The sequence below is a fragment of the Microtus oregoni genome, unplaced genomic scaffold, assembly GCF_018167655.1.
Source record: "Microtus oregoni isolate MIOR12 unplaced genomic scaffold, Mior012 000003F_ref0000135, whole genome shotgun sequence".
NCBI lineage: Eukaryota > Metazoa > Chordata > Mammalia > Rodentia > Cricetidae > Microtus > Microtus oregoni.
Genome location: NW_024543062.1, coordinates 45,044,869 through 45,065,788, shown reverse-complemented (window position 1 = coordinate 45,065,788; position 20,920 = coordinate 45,044,869). Strand labels below are relative to the sequence as shown.

The window sequence follows — 20,920 nt, the reverse complement described above, 5'->3', positions numbered from 1 at the left end:
CATTCATTGGGGAAACTGTAGGAGTAGCCTGGTGGGTCTTACTTACTAATAAAAATTTTGGATTTGTTCTTATACAATGGTTGGAATGCAGATCCAATATTGTTCTTTAACAGTTCATGAGGAAGTACCTATGGGCTAATATTCCTCTTTCCTCTCTCATCTTCCTTTCCTCCTTCCATTTTTTTCTTGATCCTCCTCTTTCTTTATCCTTTTTTCCTGTCTTTTTCTTACTTCTTCCTGTCTTTCTCTCTCTCACTCACACACATGCATGCTTGTGCACACCCACACACATGTGCACACACACACTTGGCTCTCATGACTCTTTCTTTTGTGTGCATGTGTGCACATGCATGTATGTGGAGGTCAGAGAACAACATTGACTGTTTTCCCTAGGTTCCTGCCACCATGCTTTCTCCCTCACTGGACTGGAGCTCTGCGAAGTATAGGCTAGTTGGCCATGGAGCCTGGACATCCGTCTGCCTCCACCTTCTCAACACTAGAGTCACAAGGGAGCACCACAGTATCTGGACTTTCCTTTTCTTTTTCATTTTTTCTTTTTCTTCCTTTTTTTTTCTTTTCTTTTTTTTTTTTTTTTTTTTTTTTGTAATGTAGGTTATATGGGTAGGGATCAGGTCTTTAGCTAACAAGACCAGCACTTGACTGCCTATGATTTCTCCTCACCTATAATTTGAATAAATTTCTGCTGTTAACAAAGTAAAGTCCGAGGCACAATTTGTTTATTTGCTTAGCTTTTGTTCTGTTATTTATCCCTGATGATGCAGTGCTTAAGATATTGTCCAAAATAGATTAAAAGTTTTTATAAATGTTTGTTGAATAACTTAATATTTTAAATATAAATAATTAAAATATTTTATCCATTCACTGACTGAGCCGTTTTCTGTCAATAGAAATGTCTCAAAGGCCAAAATTTGCAGTTAAAGTGTAGATGATTTCCTTGACTATATGATTGAGTTGTGAGTTAAGGCAAGCCACAGTTGTTTGTGGTTCTCAGTTTCCTTATTTTCTCTCTCCATTACTTTTACAATGGTGAAGAAATAAAGACGGATCGCCCAATAAAAAAAAATGAACCTTCATACACACATATTTAAATATGGATATATTTAAGTATTTTTGTTTCCTTCCTTTTCCTTTCTTTGTATACAGTCAAAATAAATAACCTGTCAGCTGTTCAGGATCCTTGAGAGTGAATTGTAGCCAGGGATTTAGGAGGAAGGCAATTTATCTGACGTTTACTTGAAATGAGAGAGGTTTTTTTTTTTTTTTTTTTTTTTTTTTTTTTTTTTTTTGTCATTCAGGAAGAGAAGAGTACCAGTTCTCAATCATCCACATGGGAATTCTAAGCAGGAAGACAGCACCAACGGGGTTGTAAAATATAAGACACGTGTAGTAGCTGGAGGTGGATATTTCCAGCTCTTCTCAGTGAAGCAGCCCATCAAAATAACTATGCTTCTTATAAATAGTTCCCAATTTTTCTCATGGCTTATAGCATTGGTCTTCTAATTGTCTTCTCACTGTCTGCTTGCCGTGAAGACTTCCAGGAGAAGTCAGCTGTGGGGACAATTCAGAGAACAATTTAGTGGGTACTTTGTATATGCAGAGAGTGACTGTAGGCAAATAAAGATGTCCCTGTAAAACAAAATCTTGCTGGTGTAAAAGTCCCATATATTAGCACATGCAAACTGAAATTAGTTCCTTCTTTTATTTTTTATTTCTTTTTTTGTCTTAATTTAATGTTTTATTAGTTTGTTCAACATTTGTAATATTAATTTACTTTTTTTTTAATTTTTTTTTTATTGAGAAAAGGAGAAAAAAAACATAAACAAAAAACAAGTTTCCACCTCCTCCCGGCCTCCCATTTCCCTCCCCCTCTTCCCACCCTTCTCCCCCTTCTCCCACCCTTCTCCCCCTCCCCCCACTCCTCTCCCCCTCCCTCTCCAGACCACAGAGCAGTCCGGGTTCCCTGCCCTGTGGTATGTCCTAGGTCCTCCCCCCTCCGTCCATATCTAGGAAGGTGAACATCCAAACTGGCTAGGCTCCCACAAAGCCAGCACATTAAGTAGCATCAAAACCCCGTGCCATTGTCCTTGGCGTCTCATCAGCCCTCATTGTTCGCCATGTTCAGAGAGTCCGGTTTTATCCCATGCTTTTTCGGTCACAGTCCAGCTGGCCTTGGTGAGCTCCCAGTAGATCAGCTCCACTGTCTCAGTGTGTGGGTACACCCCTCGTGGTCCCGACTTCTTTGCTCATGTTCTCCCTCCTTCTGCTCCTCATTGGGACCTTGGGAGCTCAGTCCAGTGCTCCAGTGTGGGTCTCTGTCTCTATCTCTATCCATCACCAGATGAAGGTTCTATGATGATATGCAAGATATTCGTCAATATTGCTCTAGGATAGGGTCATTTCAGGTTCCCTATCCTCAGCTGCCCAAGGAACTAACTGGGAACCTCATCTTGGGCACTTGGGAGCCCCTCTAGGGTCAAGTCTCTTGCCCACCCTAAAGTGGCTCCCTTAACTAAGAATTGTGGTTCCGTGCTCCCCTATCCACCCTTCCTTTATCCCAATCCTCCTGTTTCCCCAAGTCCCCCCTCCTTCCCTTCTACCTTTTCTCTCCCCATCACCCCTTACCCCCATCCCACCCCACCCCCAATATCCCAATTTTCTCCCCGGCAATTTGGTCTACTTCCCTTAGCCAAGAGGATAACTATATGTTCTGCCTCCTCCCTGCCTCCTCCTCCCATTTCCCTCGCCCTCCCCTGCTCTCCTCCCCCTCCCTCTCCAGCCCGAAAAGCAGTCAGGGTTCCCTGCCCTGTGGGAAGTCCAAGGTCCTCCCCCTACCATCCAGGTCTAGGAAGGTGAGCATCCAAACAGCCTAGGCTCCCTCAAAGCCAATACATGCAGTAGGGTTGTTTGGTTTGCTTTGAGGCAGTATCTTTTATAGCACAGGTGAGCACCTGACTTGTATAGCTAAAGACAACATTGAACTTTTGATCCTCTTGTCTACACATCCCTAATTCTGGGATTCCAGGCCTGCAACACTATGCCTAGTTTATGAGTGTGGTGCTGGGAATCCAACCCAGGGCTTCGTACATACTAGGCAAGCATAGTGCTCTGTGCCCATTGGACTATATATATCCCCAAGCTCAAGAGAGGAATATTACATCTCAAAAATTAGGTAAGGATGTTCACCTTCCTAGATAGGGACGGAGGGGGGAGGACCTAGGACTTACCACAGGGCAGGGAACCTGGACTGCTCTGTGGACTGGAGAGGGAGGGGGAGAGGAGTGGGGGGAGGGGTAGAAGGGTGGGAGGAGGGGGAGAAGGGTGGGAGGAGGGGGAGGGAAATGGGAGGCTGGGAGGAGGTGGAAACTTGTTTTTTGTTTATGTTTTTTTTCTTCTTTTCTTAATAAAAAAAATTATTAAAAAAAAAATTAGGTAAGGAACCTGTAATTTTTATTGTTGTTTTAAATTTGAAGTGTCTGACATTTACTAAGCAACAGGAGGACAGCCAATGGAAGCATGTTTGGATCCTTCAGCTGATGCTGCACAGGGCCTCCATATCTCTGCCTGCTCTTGCTTGGAATGAACTATCAATTTCTGAATAGCAGTTATAGGCTACTGTGGTATTCACAATCATTAAAGACTACAGAAGTATCATAATGAAATTAGGACCCTGAGGTAGGTTTTCTGTTTTTCCTCCTTAATGAATCATAGTTCCCTGAAGGTCTCCAGGGTATGGTCTTCACAGGCATTTTTCCCTTACGTCTGTGAATCTGAAAGTTTATGACATCTCTTAGAGCATGAGGTCATTGTGCTTCTGGTATTGTTGAAACAAATCAGTGTGTCAGATTCCTCTTGTATGTGCTTACATTCTGTTTCACCTTAATTTCCACCCTCTTTGATATCTACCAAAAAGAACACAGCATTGGCTAATCTTGGCCCTTACTGTATTATTTTGTCTTGGGTAGTTTCAAAGGGAAGCCATTCTATCCACATATATGGAGGTGTGTGTGTGTGTGTGTGTGTGTGTGTGTGTGTTTGTATATGTGTTGTTTGCTTTAAAACAGATTCAAACTTTAGAAGACAGAGAGAGAGTAATGTCTAGTGATTAAGTTGACGTGGATGAACAAATGCAAGAGAAATGACACACGGGTCATGAAAGAGACTATACAGATAATTTTTCTAGTTTTGACTTCATTATGTTTTTGTTCTTTTTCATGATGTATATGTGAATTCATTTCTCTGTGTTGTGAAGCAGACCATCTAGATCATCTTAACATTCAAAAAGTATCCAAATATGCTATTCCTTTGAGGCACTGGCTGTGAAAGTTCCGTTTTCCTTTTAATTCCACTGAGTGTTGGTGCAATAGCACACAGATAAGACCCAGTCGCTCAAAACACATGTGGCACTAACCCGCTTAAAGTAACTTTTCAAAACTATTTTTCTAAGAAAAAGAATTTGTGTGTTGTAATTTCCACTTTATTTTACTTAAAACTATGTCAAATCGGTCTATTATGCATTATTCAAACTGTAAATTTTGCATTGCTACATTTGTAAATAAAGTATGGTTTTAAATGTTTTTAAACTCATCTGACTAACTCAGTTGTAATATTGTTTAATTGTTCTCTGTTTTAGTTTATGTCCCCGACTCCTAGTGCTATCATTCATCAGTGTTTAAATATGTTCTTTAAATAAAAAAAGTTTACACATGCATAATTGTATGTGTGCATGCATATATATACTAAAACATATAGCGAAATAACAGAGATAAAGGAAGAAAGAGAAACTAAAGCCAGAAAGTAAGAAAAAGAGGGCAGGAGAGACTGCATATGTTTGCACATGTGCGCGCACACACACACACACCACCACCACCACCACCATGAGATCCTCTGTCCTATTTCAACTCACACTCCTGACTTAGGAAACTTCTTGTCTTTCAGATGGAGCCCCATTCACCTGGTGGATTGGGAGGTCTAATGAAAGACACCCTTACTGGGGAGGCTCTGTTCCTGGGGTCCAGCAGTGTGGATGTGGCCTAGAGGAGAGCTGTTTGGACATTCGACACTTCTGCAATTGTGATGCAGACACAGACGAATGGTAAGAAGAGCTTCGATTTTCCTGCAATGATGGGAAATGTCTGGTGCACAGAATCACTACTAAGAGAAAACAATGCAGATAAAAAATGCAATGGGAATTAAGGCTGAAGGGAAAGAAAGGGACCCGGGAGCCTGAGCTGAAAGACGGGTTAGCAATTAAGAGCAATGGCTGTTACTCCAAAGGACCTGGATTTGTTTTTCAACACCCATGTATTGACTGACAACTGTTTTTAATTCCAAATAATCTGAGGTTCTCTCTGGCCCCTCTGAACTCTGCATGCACATGGTAAACATGCTTCAAAACAAGAAACTCATATACAAAAAAGAAAAATGCTAAAAGTCTGCCCTTGTATATTCAGAACTAATACTAAGGTTTATGTCAACTCTTTGAATTATGAAGTTTGCATTCAATGCAAAGAATGCAATGTAATATGAGATGTGCTATTTGGTCAGTTTTTCCTTTTTTCTACACCCTCCCGTGTGTGTGTGTGTTTGTGTGTGTGTGTGTGTGTGTGTGTGAGTGTTTGTGTGTGTGTGTGTATTGATGCTCTTCTGTGTATGAGTGTCTATGCATGTGTTCATGTATGTGTATGGAAGCCAGCAAACAACTTTCATTGTCATCACACACCTTGATTTCCCAAAATTGGATCTCTCACTGCCCCAGAACTAGCCAACTATGCATGGCTAGCTGGCTGGCAATGATGTCACAGATTCCTCAGTGCTGGGATTATATACTCTGACTACCACACCCAGCCTTTAAACTGCATTCTGGGGATTAGTTCAAGCCCTTCAAGTTTAAGGAAAGCACTTTACCACCCAACCATCACTCCAGATCTTGAGTTAGATTTGAAACACATATGATGGGAAAGGCCTGGAAAGAAAGATGTGTAACTATATGGATGTTTTTTATCTTTCACTGGATGTTTTAGTGCACTTACCACCATTGTTAAAGAGACCTTTAATATAAAATTAAAATTTTATTTTACTTACTGATTTTGAGTTAGTGATCATATAATTCTCATAATAATCTTGATATTCCATAAGAGCATTACCTTGAGAAATATTTGTTACAGAAGAGTTAAATGATTGTTTCTGATGATATACACCTCTGTCAAATGGAAAGACCAAAAATGCAACCCGTGTTCCTTGGATACTCAGTCTCCAGTGCTCTCCTACAGTATCTCCTTTATGCAGAGTGATGTCTAAGCTCTCATATCTATTAGGTCTACATCTTCTTCAATCTCCAGACAAACTCTTCCGTTTTCACTTTATCAGTTATAAAAATGTGCATACAGCATATCCACTTTTCTTTTTCATGAACTTCAGTCTGTCTTTTCAAGTTTTGCTGGGTTTTTCTCTCTCCTCATCAAATATCTCCCAACTCTATCTGAGAAGCCCAGAGATGCTTCTCTCAGACCAGTTGCAATTCCTGTCGCATACAATAGTTTATTTCATTGTTGAAACTGTTACTGGTAAAGTCCAGTTCAGTGAGACTTGATGTCTAATCAAAACATTGAAATAAGCTAATTTTTGGAGAGATAACTCACTCAGTAAAGTGTCTGCCACACAAGGATGGAGTTCTGAATTGAACTCCCATCACACACATAACTAAATAATTTAAACATGTTGCCATGTTGGTATGGCCTTGAGTTCATGGCACTGGTAATGTGGAAACACATATGTCCTTGGGCACACTGGGGATGTTCCAGGTGAGAAACCATCCAAAAAGATACTCAAGCAAACAACTAACAAAAAAAAAAAAAGATGGAAAGTACCTGGAAAATGGCAGCCAAATTTGTCTTCTGGGCTCCATATTTACATGTGCAAATGCTCATGTGCTTCTGAAAACACACACACACCCAACTAATCTTAGATAAAGAATAAGCAATGTCTCCATCTGCTTCTGATATATGAAGACCACGAGTTCAGAATAACACAGAGATGCGTTCCTTTAGATGCCTCCATTACCCCAAACACTTTATGTGGAAAAATAAAGTTGACTGAACGCCATATGTCAGCTTCTTTCTTCTTTGGTCCTCCTCTTTACTTTGCAGTAAAATTTATTGCAGCATTATTAAGGCCTACACATAACTCCCCTTTGTGTCTTGGATGGAAAACAAATCTCTATCTACCACTAGCCTTCATTCTATCTGGTCCTGATGCAATAGACATTTGATGAAAGTTTCATGGAAACAAATTCAGAAAATCTTTGGAAAGGGATATATTAATTGCTTTTCTTTATACAAAAGGAAGAAACCCCAGGAAGGAATGATCTATTTTGGCTTATAGTCTAAGGGTGTAGTCCATAATGACTGGGAAATCGTGGTGACCAGAGCTTGAGACAGCTGATCATATTGTGTCCAAAATCAGCAAGCAGAGAGATTAATATTGCAGCTCAGCTCACTTTTGTCCAGAAAGTGGTGCTACCCACATTTAGAATAAACCTTTCTACTTCAAGTAACCAGATGTTTGTTTCTACATCCTATTAAGCTAGGAGTCAAGAGGAACAATCAAACTAAACATCATCTTCAAGCTTAGGAGAGATGTGTGAAGATTTGTTAGGTGATTGTGTTACAAAACAAACAAACAAATAAACAAAAAGTCAACTAAAAATTTGATAATCCAAGGTACTCGGCTTCACTCGTAAATCTGAGTCATATGTCCCCTCACTGTGTCTACTATTAGAAAGCATTTACAGATTTATAGGCTCAGCATAAAATGCCCTCCCTGGAAATCATATGATTGGAGAAGCTGACACAGGGAAAAAATGCAAGGTGGAAGCTGCCATTGAAAGTAGAGCGTTTCTTCTTTTGTGTACTTTTTTCACCCAGAGACACTGCCACTGTGCATCCCTTCTGAAAGTAAATTGTCAAGGCTAAGTTGATTGTACAGTAAAGAGTGAAGATAATAGCCATACCTCACTTACTGAAGATGAAGTGTTCCTGTACTTTCTTCTCCAGAACATTCTACTGATTATGCTATCCACTCCGATCCCAGTTACCCTCTATTGACTTGATTATTAGTTCACTTACTTCTGAATCACTTACAAGCTGATTTAATTTCCTCACCTATGTTGTGCTTATAGCAACTTATCAGAATTCCTCTTCCCCAATTTTCTTTGCCAGCACACTGGTATGCATACATACAGATGCACATACACATGAGTATATTGAGAACTGAAGCCAACATTAGGTGATGTTCCTCAAGTTCTATCTACCTCAGTTTGTCCTGAAGCTCATTTATCTAGCAAGGTCAGCTTGCTGGTCATCCTTAAGGATCCACCTGTCTCTACTCTACAGAGGAGAGGGATTAGAATCATGTGCTGCCATCTCCAGCTTAATTTTATCTGGGTTCTGGATGTCAGATTCAGGTTTTTTGCTTGCACAGCACTCAGTTGGCTAAACGAGTCATTTCCTCAGTACTTGTAAGACCTTTTAGCATCATATAGTTTAACACATGTTTCATAAATCCTTCTATTTCTTTATGGAATAAGCAACTTTTCTTAGGGTTATCAGCATTTTTAAATACAGGTCTTGTTCAACAGCTGTCTTTATTTGCTCTCTATTGCTGTGATAAATGCACAAGACAGCTTAGAGAAAGAGGATTTTATTAAGGGTTATACTTCTAGAGGGATAAGTGTGTATTACTATAATTGTAGGAAAGTTTGGCAGCAGGCAGGTATGGTGGCTGAAACACAAAACTGAGAGCTCACATCTTAAACTACAAGCAGAGAATCCAGTGAGTAAAGTAGAAATGGTGTGGAACTTTGAAACCTAAAATATGGCCCCCAGTGATTTAGTTGCTCCATCAAGTCTACATCTCCTAAACCTACTCAAACAGCGCCACCAACTAGGAACCAAACACTCAAATATCTGAGCATATGGTTGATGTTCTCATTCAACCACCACATCCAACCTACTAAGACCCAAAGGAAAGGGCTGAAAGTTCCTATTAGGATGATCGCTTTACCCAATAGAGTCCATGTTGAACAAGTACGTGTAAAGTCTAAGGGAGAAGAGATCTAGACATTCACATCTTTCTGCTAATGAAAAAGAGGCTAAAATTGGAGTCAACTCTTCCAAATTTCACTGGTGCCTTGAGAAGAAGTTGTATCCTGTGGTGGGTGTTTTCTAGGACATACCATTATGAAAAGATTCATTGAGTTAACTTTCCTAGGAGTTTCCCAAATATCTCTTCACCTGAGTTAGGGAACCAGTGACAGTTCCAAGAGCCAATTTCTTCCAAGTCTCAGTAAGTGAACCAAGGAGTTTACTAAACTTACTTATACAGCACTTATAGAAACATGAGTGAATCCAAACAGTTTTGTCACTTCAAAGTCATACCCAATCATGAATAATAACCTTATAGAAACCACATCCTGGAGTCTCTGCTTCATGAGGCCTTCCACATCCTGTGTACTCTAGTATATTCCAATTCATGTGGGGTAAGACAGGAAGGAGTAATGTCTGGAATCCAAGAGAGAGAACTTAACATCACCTCCTCTCCTTCTATTAGAGAGTGACTGTAACTCCATAACCATGATCATAGACCTATCTCCTTCTGTATCATTCTGTTCAGTTAGTTGCCATGGGTATGGAGCTAAGACAATCTTCACTACAAGGACCTTCATATGATTCCCAAAATACTATACTATATGACAGTGCAAGTTTTGCTGCATGTGAGATTGTGAATTTGAAGTGTATTGGTTGAATAGCACTCTGTGCCAACTAGTCAAGAAAAAGACAGAGAAAAGCCGAGTGTCTGTCTCTGAAGCATCCACAGGATAGGGGAGAAGTGCTCCTTAGTCATGAGTAGATCAATATGATACATTTGGTAGCAGTTAAGAATTTTCAGTCTAGAACCAGAGTCTAGAATTTGGGGGAGCTGATGTTCAAAGAGAAGAGGGAGTTAAGGTGGAGCAAATACACAAGTGTGACATAAAAAAGAAACAACCTTGTCACTCAAACTGAGAAACGTGTAAGCATATAAAGTCACTACATAAGCGTTCTGGGGTTGTTGGTATTTGAAATGAAAAAATAGAAAGAGGTAGCATTGGATGATGGAATGTGTACGGTGTGTGTGTGTGTGTGTGTGTGTGTGTGTGTGTAGATTAGAAGTCAACTTCAGCTGTCCTTCATGTGCTGTCTGTCTTTATTTTGAGATGTGTCTCTTACTAGAACCAGGAGGGTGTCAAGAAGACTAAGTTAGTCAGACAGAAAATGCAAAGGATCTGCCTATCTCCATCTCCCCAACTCCAGGATGGTGAATTTATGGCACTATACATACTTACTATACCTTGATTGCCTGCCTCAGTTTCTCTATATTAGTATGACAAGCAATTTCCTTATCAGCTATCTACTAAGCCCAGATCACAGAACTTCTTATGGAAATACCAGTGAGCACAAAGTATTGTGTTTGTGCTAGCCACAAATCTGGTAGAATTTGAAAATGCATCTGTCACTTCTCTACCCAACTCCAGGGTCTACTGACGACAAAACTGAAGGAATCCAAATAGATCAGGTTCCACAGCCCCTGCATTCATGGTTAACATAGATCTCAGCTGGATTTCTACATATTTCAATATTTTTGTTTCCGACCTTTATAATTCCTCTTGTATCTCCACTGTTCTGAGTAAATGTTAGAATCTTCAAGATCTTTTCCCTCTAAATTTCCAACAATTTTGGCTATTGGGTAAAATTATTAGGACAAAAAATGGGTTGTGGAGCACATTAAGCCTTTCTATATGCTAGACAAAGATGTTAGTTAAAAGTGTTGAAGTGTTTCATGTACAATATTCACATCCCAGAAAATCTATCCCGGAGATTCTGATGGTGATGGCATAGTGAATATCACGTGACTGAGCAGCACCTTTGCTATTCCAGCTGAGTGAAAGGATCCTCTTAACTCCACCACAGAAACTGCTAATGTGGGGATTATGAAGCAGGTCAACAGTGAGGATTTCAGAGAGGTTTCATAGACTTTCTGAAGTCAGACTTCAGAAGCATCTATCTTCCTTCTTGTTAAGTGAGGCTTCTTGTGGAGCCTTAGGCAAACTCTTTCAGTGCTTATGACTGATTTCTCTTTGCTCTATTACAATAGACCTGGGTAACTGAGCACTTATTGCCATGTGTTCCAATGAGATCAGGTAAACTAGGAAAATGAGGGGGTATCATATGGTTGCTGAAAGGGGAAGGCAGCTGAGAATTAGATAGAGACACATGGGGAAAAATATAAATACATATGACTCAATTAGCATTTCTAGAAGAACCATTTTGGATATATCAGTCAAAGACATACTCAGCTCACATATTCATTGGTGTTTAGTTCCTGGCCTACTACTCATACTAAAATCCACAGATGTTCTGATATTTCATATAAAATGGCATAGCAATTACATGGAATCTATAGAGCCCTCTGTCAATCATCAGATTATTGTATTGCCTCATATAAAGTTGATAGCCTTTAAATAGTTTTACCTGGTTATTTTTTAAGAACATTGACAAGCTTTAAAAATTGCTATTGCACCTTTGGGGAGGGTTGAAGGGGAGAAGGGGAGAGGCAGGGAGGGGAGCAGACAAAAATGTAGAGCTCAATAGTATCAATAAAAAAGAAAAAAATGCCCTTGCCCAAGTCAAACACAATTTTATTTTAAGTATTTTCTCTATATACTAGTTTGAGTCTGTGAATAAAGACCCTGGTGATAACCCTTAGTTTGAAATGCAAGGTTTCACATCTAGATACCAGGACCAATAAAAGTGAAGTTCCCTTCACAGAGACCTTCCAGACACTCCCTTCACTGTTGAAAATGCAGAGGATTTGGAGGTTTTGAGTTCTAGTCCTTGCATTTGCCCTTGGTGCTTTCTCTTGTGAAACAGTGTTTCTGTTGGATTGTCAACAGGGAAACTGTCATTCTTATTTTTAAAAACATTACAATTTTAGGGGATTTTTTCTTTTCTTTTCTTTTTTCATTATATAGAACCCCAGAGACTTAAAGTACTGTATAGAAATTATAGAAATTAATTATGGTATAATTCTTCAGTCATGAATGGATGATGATTGAAGAACGTCTCTTAGACAAATGTTTCCTTCTCTTTTTTGGTAGGTGAGTTAAATCCAATTCAGACTTAGCCAGTGTTGAACACATTTTTTCATCTCTAACATTATGATAAGAACTAACTACCACGTGTTTTGTATGCAGTTTTGTTGTGAATTAATTTTCTAATCTATTTCAAAAGTGGTTCTTGGGACTGGAGAGATAACTTGGATGATAGTGTGCACCACAAAAGCATCAAACTTTAGTTTGATCCTCAATATCCAATTAAAAAGGCAGATGCAGAACCTAAAAAGGAAAAAAATCCAGGCATGTTGCAAGCACTTATAGTTCCTGATCTGGACAGGTGGACAGAAACAGATCTGAAGGCTCTGCCAGCCTGTCTCATCAGAACACTTTACTTGCTAATGTTTATCTGTTTCTTAATCTACTTTTTGCTCTGTTTTGGAACCATTCTCCCAGAGGGCAAAATGGTAAGTGATTAAGTCTTTGAGGGAGCTGTCAGTCACTGGGTTCCCATGCATATCTGGAATTGGCAGCGAGTCAGCCCTTTCTGTTGGAGAGGAGTGTGTCTGCCCTCTGTGAGATTGCCTTGCTTTCAGTGTTCAAAGAATGAGCGAGTGAAGAGAAGGCCTTGGAAAGACTCCTTTCTGTTATCTCCTCTTGGCTAACGCTGCTCTCTGCCTTACGTGGTTGTGCTGCTTTGTGTTTTATTTGTTGTCTCTTTTCTGGTTCTTGAGAAGCAACCAAGTCTCTCTAGTACCAAGTTTCCTCCCCTAACCCTTCCTGCTGCCTGAATCATTGATTGCCCCTTAAGCATATACAGGCTAAGGTCACTTTATAACAGCTTGTTTAAGCCCAAGATTGGTTTTAACATGTTTTAAAAAATAAAATTGACTTGTAGTGTAGCCAGTGGAGAGAGTAGATGGTATTGCATACTCCAGAGATGACAGGAAAGTGCAAAACAGAGGTAGGGAGTCCTTATAAAAAATGACTGAAATTTATAGCTAAATGTCACAAGTTTTCTTTTGAAAATTCTGGATGGAATGGAATTACTTGGTGCTTTGTAAAGAAGCATTAAGAAGCTTTCTGGAAATAGACTCAATGATGCAGCCATCTTATCATCTACCGAAAGAACATACTCAGTATGACTAGCTATGACTGACTTCAGCTCTGTGGCACATCCTTCTAAAGTTTGTAAGAAACAAAGATGAGGCCACAGAGATAGCTCAGGGTCAAAGTACCTGGTGAATAGGCATGTGAACCTAAGTCTCGTCTCCAGTGATCATGTAAATGAACCAGGCATGAGGAGTCATGCGCATCAAGGTTGAGTCCGTGAACACAGGACACATCCTGGTGCTAGGTGGAAACTTCCAAGAAAATGACATCCAAAAGTATACATGTGGACTCTGCTCACATTTGTACACACATTCAAGCACATCCATACATACAGGTAAATCCACATATTTATAAACATTAGACACACACAGAAATGAAGATGTAGTCTGAGGTTTCTGTCTGCATTTGTCATCTTTCAAGTCCTACAGAGACACCAAGCCCTAGTAATATGTGGGGCATGGCCAAGTCAGCAAGTTCCAGGACATGAAGAAGACCTGCCTTCATAAATAATGTGGGGAGCCAGTGACTCCCAGCGTTTACTATAAGTGTAGCCCACACTCAGACCTGATTCTACAAAATGAGCCCTCTAATCTTTTATCTGCTCTTCAAGCCTCATTACACTTCTAAGCCCTCCTCTGCCACCCTTCAAATGATGCATAAGGTTAATGATTTCACTGAATTTGTAACTTTAATATTTATTTAAAAAGAAATACACCTTTATTATGATATTCAAAGATTCCAGAATATATGAATAAAAAAGTTTTTACCTCACCACTGCTTTGAATTTCATCTATCTAGCCCATGTGTAAAATATTTTTATTTTTAATTGATTGATAGCTTCCTACATTTCTATAATGAACTTTGGTAACTCTTCCGTTCCTGTCTCTGAGCCCAGTGCTCCCTATTGGAGCCCATCTGAGTAAACCCCCTTTTACTTTCATGTCTTCATTTTGTGTTTGGCCACTGAATTTAATTATAATTACTTGCCCAAGACAGAGTGAGAGGCTACCTACTAGAGTAGGAGCAATGCAGAAATGTTAGTGCTGAGAGTGGGAATGTAGTTTGCTCATTTTTCTCCTGATCCGTTCTTTTTTTTAATTTTATTAATTAATTAATTTATTTATTTATTCATTCATTTAAAATTTCCACCTCCTCCCCTCCTTCCATTTCCCTCCTACTCCCCCCTCCCCTTCCCTCTCCAGTCCTAAGAGAAGTCACAGTGCCCTGCCCTGTGGGAAGTCCAAGGCCCTCCCCCCTACATCCAGGTCTAGGAAGGTGTGCATCCAAACAGACTAGGCTCCAAAAAAAGTACATGCAGTAGAATCAAAACCCGGTGTCATTATCATTGGCTTCTTAGTCAGCTCTCATTGTCAGCCACACTCAGAGAGTCCGGTTTGGTCACATGCTCCATCAGTCCCAATCCAGCTGGCCTTGGTGAGCTCCCATTAAATCAGTCACATCTTCTCAGTGGGTAAACACACCCCTCACAGTCCTGACTTCCTTGCTCATGTTCTCCCTCCTTCTGCTCTTCATCTGGGCCTTGGGAGCTCAGTCAAGTGCTCCAATGTGGGTCTCTGTCTCTATCTCCATCCATCGCTGGATGAAGATTTTATGGTGATATGCAAGATATTCATCAGTGGCTATGGGATAAGGCCAGTTCAGGCACCCTCTCCTCTGCTGCCCAAGGACCTATCTGGGGACATCTCCTTGGACAATTAGGAACCCCTATAGAGCCAAGTCTCTTGCCAACACTAAAATGGCTCCCTCAGTTAAGATATTTTCTTCCCTGCTCCCATATCCACCCTTCCTCCATCTCAACCATCCCATTCCCCCAAGGTCCCTCCAATCCTCTACTTCTCCCTTCTCTCTCCCCATCTCTACTTCCCCCCAGCCTACCCCCACCCTCGTGCTCCCAACTTTTGCCCAGAGATCTTGTCTACTTCCAATATGCAGGAGGATAAATATATGTTTTTCTTTGGGTTGGAGAGATGGCTCAGCCATTAAAGGCTAGGTTCACAACCAAAAATATAGTTTGCTCATTCTTAAATGAAACAGAGATATCATTCTGTCCAAGGATCAAAGAACACCACAGAAGATGTAGTAGGAAAAATATAAGAGTCAAAGAAAGAGAAATGCACTGAAAACGTGCTATTTGTACATGTCTAGCCATTTCACTATTGATGCAGTCAGTATGTAAGACCTGAATAATATCAGCCTTTAAAATCATCATGGATGAAGAAGGAACACATGAAATCTGACCATTCCTGAAAGGATTATTGAAAGTCAACTGTAGTCATGGGAATGAGTGTCATTTTCATCAATGGTGTAACCACTAATATGTTTCCACATAGAAAATACTCCTGTGGAATATGATTGGAGTATTTATTGCTAAACATTTATCAAGCTAAATGTATTAAATTCCAACTTTCTACTTCCAGAAAAAAATTTCTTATAAACCTTTTCCTTGACTTCACTAAAGCAACATACAAATTAAGGCACCTTGATGACTTTAATTGATACAAAGTCCTCCATAATTCTGCTTTTATCATTACTTATTGCCAACTTTCCATCATGAGCATTTGACTTGTGGCTGTTTTTATGCTATTAGCAAATAGAGCAGCATCAAAATACCTTGATTTTTGATTTCTATTTTTTTATTGTTTTATACATTATTATATTGACTAGAATCTTTAGAGGATATATTATGACAGATTGAGCAAAATGACTAAGGAGATTTTTATCATTTTGCTGATTTCAACAGATCCAATACCAAGTGGGCTGCTCTGGTCATTCAGAGCATGTAGAGAACTTCCCACTCACTGACAGGATAGCACAGCAAATGTGATGCTCAACACTGATAACCAGCTTGACAGGATCTAGAATCACCCAGAAGACAAATATGATTAAGTCAACTGAGAGCCAAAGACCAATCCATGTCCTGGGGGTCCACACAGAGTGAAGGGGAAGGGTGAGCTGAGCACCAACATTCACCTCTTTGCATCCTGACTGTACTGTGGCCAGCTGCCTCAAGCTTCTGACACCGTGTGGAACATTTCCCTTGACCTGGGAGCCAGAATAAACCTTTCCTTTCATGCGTTGCCTTATTACGCCAATCAGTGAAGTAACTCATGTGCTGCAGGGAGGTGAGGGAGGCTGAGTACTCACCAGTCTCACACTGCCCCACCCAGAGAGATCCCTTAGCCTCTTCCAGAGAAATTTCTGGAGCCCTTGATTAGGTGAGGGTCAGAACAGAGTTGATGGAGCAGTCTGCTCCTCATATCCGTCCCAATGTCATCCCTTTTGTTGTGTTTCCACAGCCCCTGAAAAAGCACACAGCTTTCTGGAGATAATCTCAATGACTGTGTGTTCAAAGCACATAATTTTCATTATACATGGGGGAAAGAACTAATGCTCCTCCTTCGCACATCTACAGCACTCATATTGTGAGCTCCTCATGCGTTTAGCACACACAGCTTTTCCTAAAGTCTTTTTTTTTCTACTAGCACTGTCACAGTCTGGATGTTAACTGTAATAAATCCTTAACTAATTTTTTATTATGGAACAGGATAATCAAATCACACATTTGTCATCTCTTAATTAGAGACTCTAAATCATTCAGTCTCTTGGAAATTCAGGTCCTTATTTTATTTTTAAAAATGAAGAAAGGTGGGGTAGCTATCTCTGGAGATTGCTAACTGAGTTAACAAATAATCTTCATAGCTCTCATATATGGCATGCCGTCAACTTTGAAAAAGTATGCAGTTATTTTTATTACTATTTTTGTAATATTACAAAGTCTTAAATTAATTATAAGAGGCAACATTGGTTTGTATATTAAATTTATGTTTATGAAAAATATGAATTAATATATATGGGAATTCAAAGGACTAACACCAAGAAAGAAACACCATGCTAGAGTAATAAAATTTCCTTCAACCATCTAATTCTGGATGGAGCAAGGAGATAGCTCAGAAATCTAAAACACTCCCAAATGGTATTTCTGGTAAATTCACCATGCAGTAGCAAGACCTGCATGTTTGAATGTAGCAAAACGGCTGTTAGTGTGGAACTGAGGAAGCTGTGGTCTCCCACAGCATCTGCCAAGGTGACCCAGGTGTAATCTCAGGGAGTCAGTGGTGAAAATGATTGCAAATTAGTAAACTGAAACCCAATCAATGGAATTGTGTTGTGTGTGGAGAAAGCCTGTGTGAACAAAATGAGGATGGTCAGCCAGAGACCAACCTAGGATGACAGATCAAGGACTCGGGGCTGTTGCTTTGCATCCAGCAATGTCTGGGAAAGATAGTGACCGCATGGTGCTGCACCAGCTTCCAGCCAGGAGGACATCAGAGGGTATGCCCACACACTAACGTGTTAATATTTAGGAATCCACTCTTGGTTTCACAAACTGGTCATTGCACTTCACATCCTGGACCCTGGGAGAAAGAATTTCAGAGTAGCCATTTGCGTAACAAAGCTTAGATGTGAAAACAGAAGTGACCAGTAGTATTTTAGAAGTGAATACCTCTGTGGATGCTGTCAGTGTTAGTCAGAGCATAGACAGGGTAAATGGAGAAACTGCGAGTTTGCATGGCACACAATTGTGATTCAACAGCTGCAGATGACTCATGGCACATCTTTCTCCTCACTGGCGTGAACCAGTTGCATTCTCCAATGTGGTTGTTTGATGGGGGAGAGTCTTCTGTTTTGTGTTAATTTCATTGGTCAAATAAAGAGACTGCCTTGGCCCTTTAATAGGACAGAAAATTAGGTAGGCAGAGTAAACAGAACAGAATGCTGGGAGAAAGAAGCTGAGTCAGGGGGTTGCCATAATTCTCCCACTCCAGACAGATGCAGGTTAAGATCTTTCCTGGTAAGGCACCTCGTGGGCTACACAGATTATTAGAAATGGATTAGATCAATATGTAAGAGCTAGCCAATAAGAGGCTGGAACTAATGGGCCAAGCAGTGTTTAAATGAATACAGTTTCCATGTAATTATTCCGGGTAAAGCTAGCCATGCGGGTGGCCAGGTGCCAGGAACTTAGCCCCGCCACTCATATTACAACAGTTGTTAGGATCAGACATCAACTTTCTATAACCTAGAATTTCAGGAAAGTCAGCTTTAATTGAGGATTCGCATCAGGTTGGCCTGGGGATGATTGTCTTATGCAAGAAGACTAAGTTCACTGAAAAATACCACTCCCTAGGAAGAGATCCTGGGTTATTTTTCTTGTTTAAAGTTACCAGATAAAAATCATTCTTGATAAAATGAATTATACTATTAAACCAAATATAAATTTTCCTGTGTTATTAGGAAGAGCTTCTTTATACTTAGCATGCTTTTTATATGTGCCAATATGCTGTTACAAGGTCATCAAGTATGTGTAGACAAGATATCATGGAATCTAAGGGTGGGACAACGCAGCATTAATGACAGACATCAGAAACCAGCATGGGCATCCAGAAAATAAAAATGGGATGGAGTATCATGACATAGCATTTTATGGTTTCTTCAGAGGAGCATCAGAATGGGATTTTTTCTTTACTTCACCGTGGATGTTTAAGCTCTACTTTACAATTTTACTTGTGAATATTTTTTAACAAGAAGGCAACTCTCTTCTCTCTGTCTGTGCAATACATATAGTGTGCTTTTTAGCTGAACCAAAATTTTATCATTTGAATGGCTGTTAAAAAAGCACTCAGATTACAAATATTATATTATATTATATTATATTATATTATATTATATTATATATTTCTTTGCATTTTAGTAGATCTGTAGGGTAAGGGTTAAGGTGGATATTTGGTTTATTTATAACCTAGATAAATTATTGAGTGTTTTCTCCAAATCTCATGAGCTCAATTGAAAATCTTAAAATTTAATTTTCCACATGTGCTATGTAGCAAGAAATCTCAAATCCAAGATCAGAGCTGGATGCATATGAAATAAGTTGTCTTGCCTGAGGCCACAAAATAGTTTAGGGACAAAGAAGAAAAGTAAAGTGTCAGTGAAACCGGTTCTGAGCATTAGATACAGACCAGACACTGTGACCAGTAGCTGCAAATCTCACTTAATCCTCTGCAAGCTGATGTGGGAGTGTCATATATCAATCTGTTGATTTCATTGGTTAAGTAATAAACAAACTGCTTGGGCTCATAGCTTAGAACATAGGTGGGTGGAGTAAAGAGAACAGAATGCTGGGAGGAAGAGGAAGTGAGCTCAGACTGGACAGCTCTGTTCTCTGGACCAGAGATGCCATGCTGCCCGCTCCCGGGCAGACACACGTGATGAAGCTCCAACCCAGGATGGACGTAGGCTAGAATCTTCTCGGTAAGACCGGTGCTTACAGATTATTAGAGATGGGTTGATCAGGATATCAGAATTAGCCTAGAAGAGGCTAGATAGAAATGGGCCAAGCAATGTTTAAAAGAATACAATTTGTGTGCAATTATTTTGGGGCATAAGCTAGCCATGTAGTCGGCCGGGGTGCTGGGGACGCAGCCCTGCCGCTCCCAATTTCAACAGCACGCTGCTATTCATATGTGCCTCAGCAAACCAAGCATCTCCAAAAAGATATTACTCACCCACACTACCGAACTAGGAAATATTGACCCTAATGTGTGTACTTAAACACAAGACAGATACCAGGAAAGCAAAAACATGACTTGGTTCCTGCTCTTTCTGTCCTGTGACCCTAGGCAATGACTATGTTCCTCTGAGGCAGTGTCAAAATCTGTAAATGGACACAGGGCTCGATGCTGAAGAACACACAGTGGTGTATACTGCAAAGGACAGAGTGGTGTACACAGCAGAGGAAAGAGTGGTATACACTGCAGAAGACAAAGAGGTGTGCACTGCAGAGGACATAGTGGTGTACACTGCAGAGGACATAGTGATGTGCATTGCAGAGGACATAGTGGTGTACACTGCAGAGGACAGATTGGTGTACACTGCAGAGGACATAGTGGTGTCCGCTGCAGAGGACAGAGTGATGTACATTGCAGAGGGCACAAAGGTTTTCACTGCAGAGGACACAATGGTGTACATTGCAGAGGAGACAGTGGTGTACATTGCAGAGGACACTGTGGTATATGCTGCAGAGAAGTGTGTGGACATTTTTCTTTAACAAATTTCATCCTGGAAGTGTCTTCACTGCCGATGTGTATTTATTTATTTTAGTTGAATTGATATTATTATTTTTCAAATGTTATTTTTTATTTATTTTTGAAAATATCATACATGCACACACAGCATACTTGGATAACACCCATCTTCTACACTCCCTTTTCTAGCTCCCCCTTGTGTGCCCTGTGTGTATATGGATATATATGTGTGTGTGTACATTTTTATTTTTTGTAGACTGATGCATGTGTATATGTTTATGAGTGCATATACTGAGGCTATAAACCAGATTTTGTTATTATACCCTGGGTACTGGAGAATATTTTTGTTTTTTGAGGCAAGTTTTCTCATTGGCCTGGAGCTTAACAATTTAGCTAGGTTGGCTGGCTAAGAGGTCCCAGATACCTACCTATCTCTACTTATCCAGTCCTATGATTACAAGCAATTTCCAAAAGGGAAGGTCTTCTTGTTTGGGTACAGCAGATCTGGATTCATGTCTTCATATTCACACAC

General features: G+C 40.0%; 1 protein-coding gene across 3 annotated transcripts in view; it reads left to right on the top strand.

Annotated features, from left to right (window-relative positions):
• The window catches only part of Cntnap5 (contactin associated protein family member 5), a 956,023-nt gene that overhangs the window by 778,665 nt on the left and 156,438 nt on the right, over positions 1-20,920 (top strand). For 2 of the 3 annotated variants that reach the window (XR_005974031.1, XM_041648128.1), the window contains exon 14: positions 4,957-5,113. The exons of the other annotated variant lie outside the window; for it this stretch is intronic. Coding sequence is in view for 1 of the 2 variants with exons in the window: in XM_041648128.1 (XP_041504062.1) it covers positions 4,957-5,113 (157 nt within the window). In the remaining variant the exon portion in view is untranslated. The remainder of the gene's footprint in view (positions 1-4,956; positions 5,114-20,920) is intronic. 3 annotated transcript variants of the gene reach the window in all.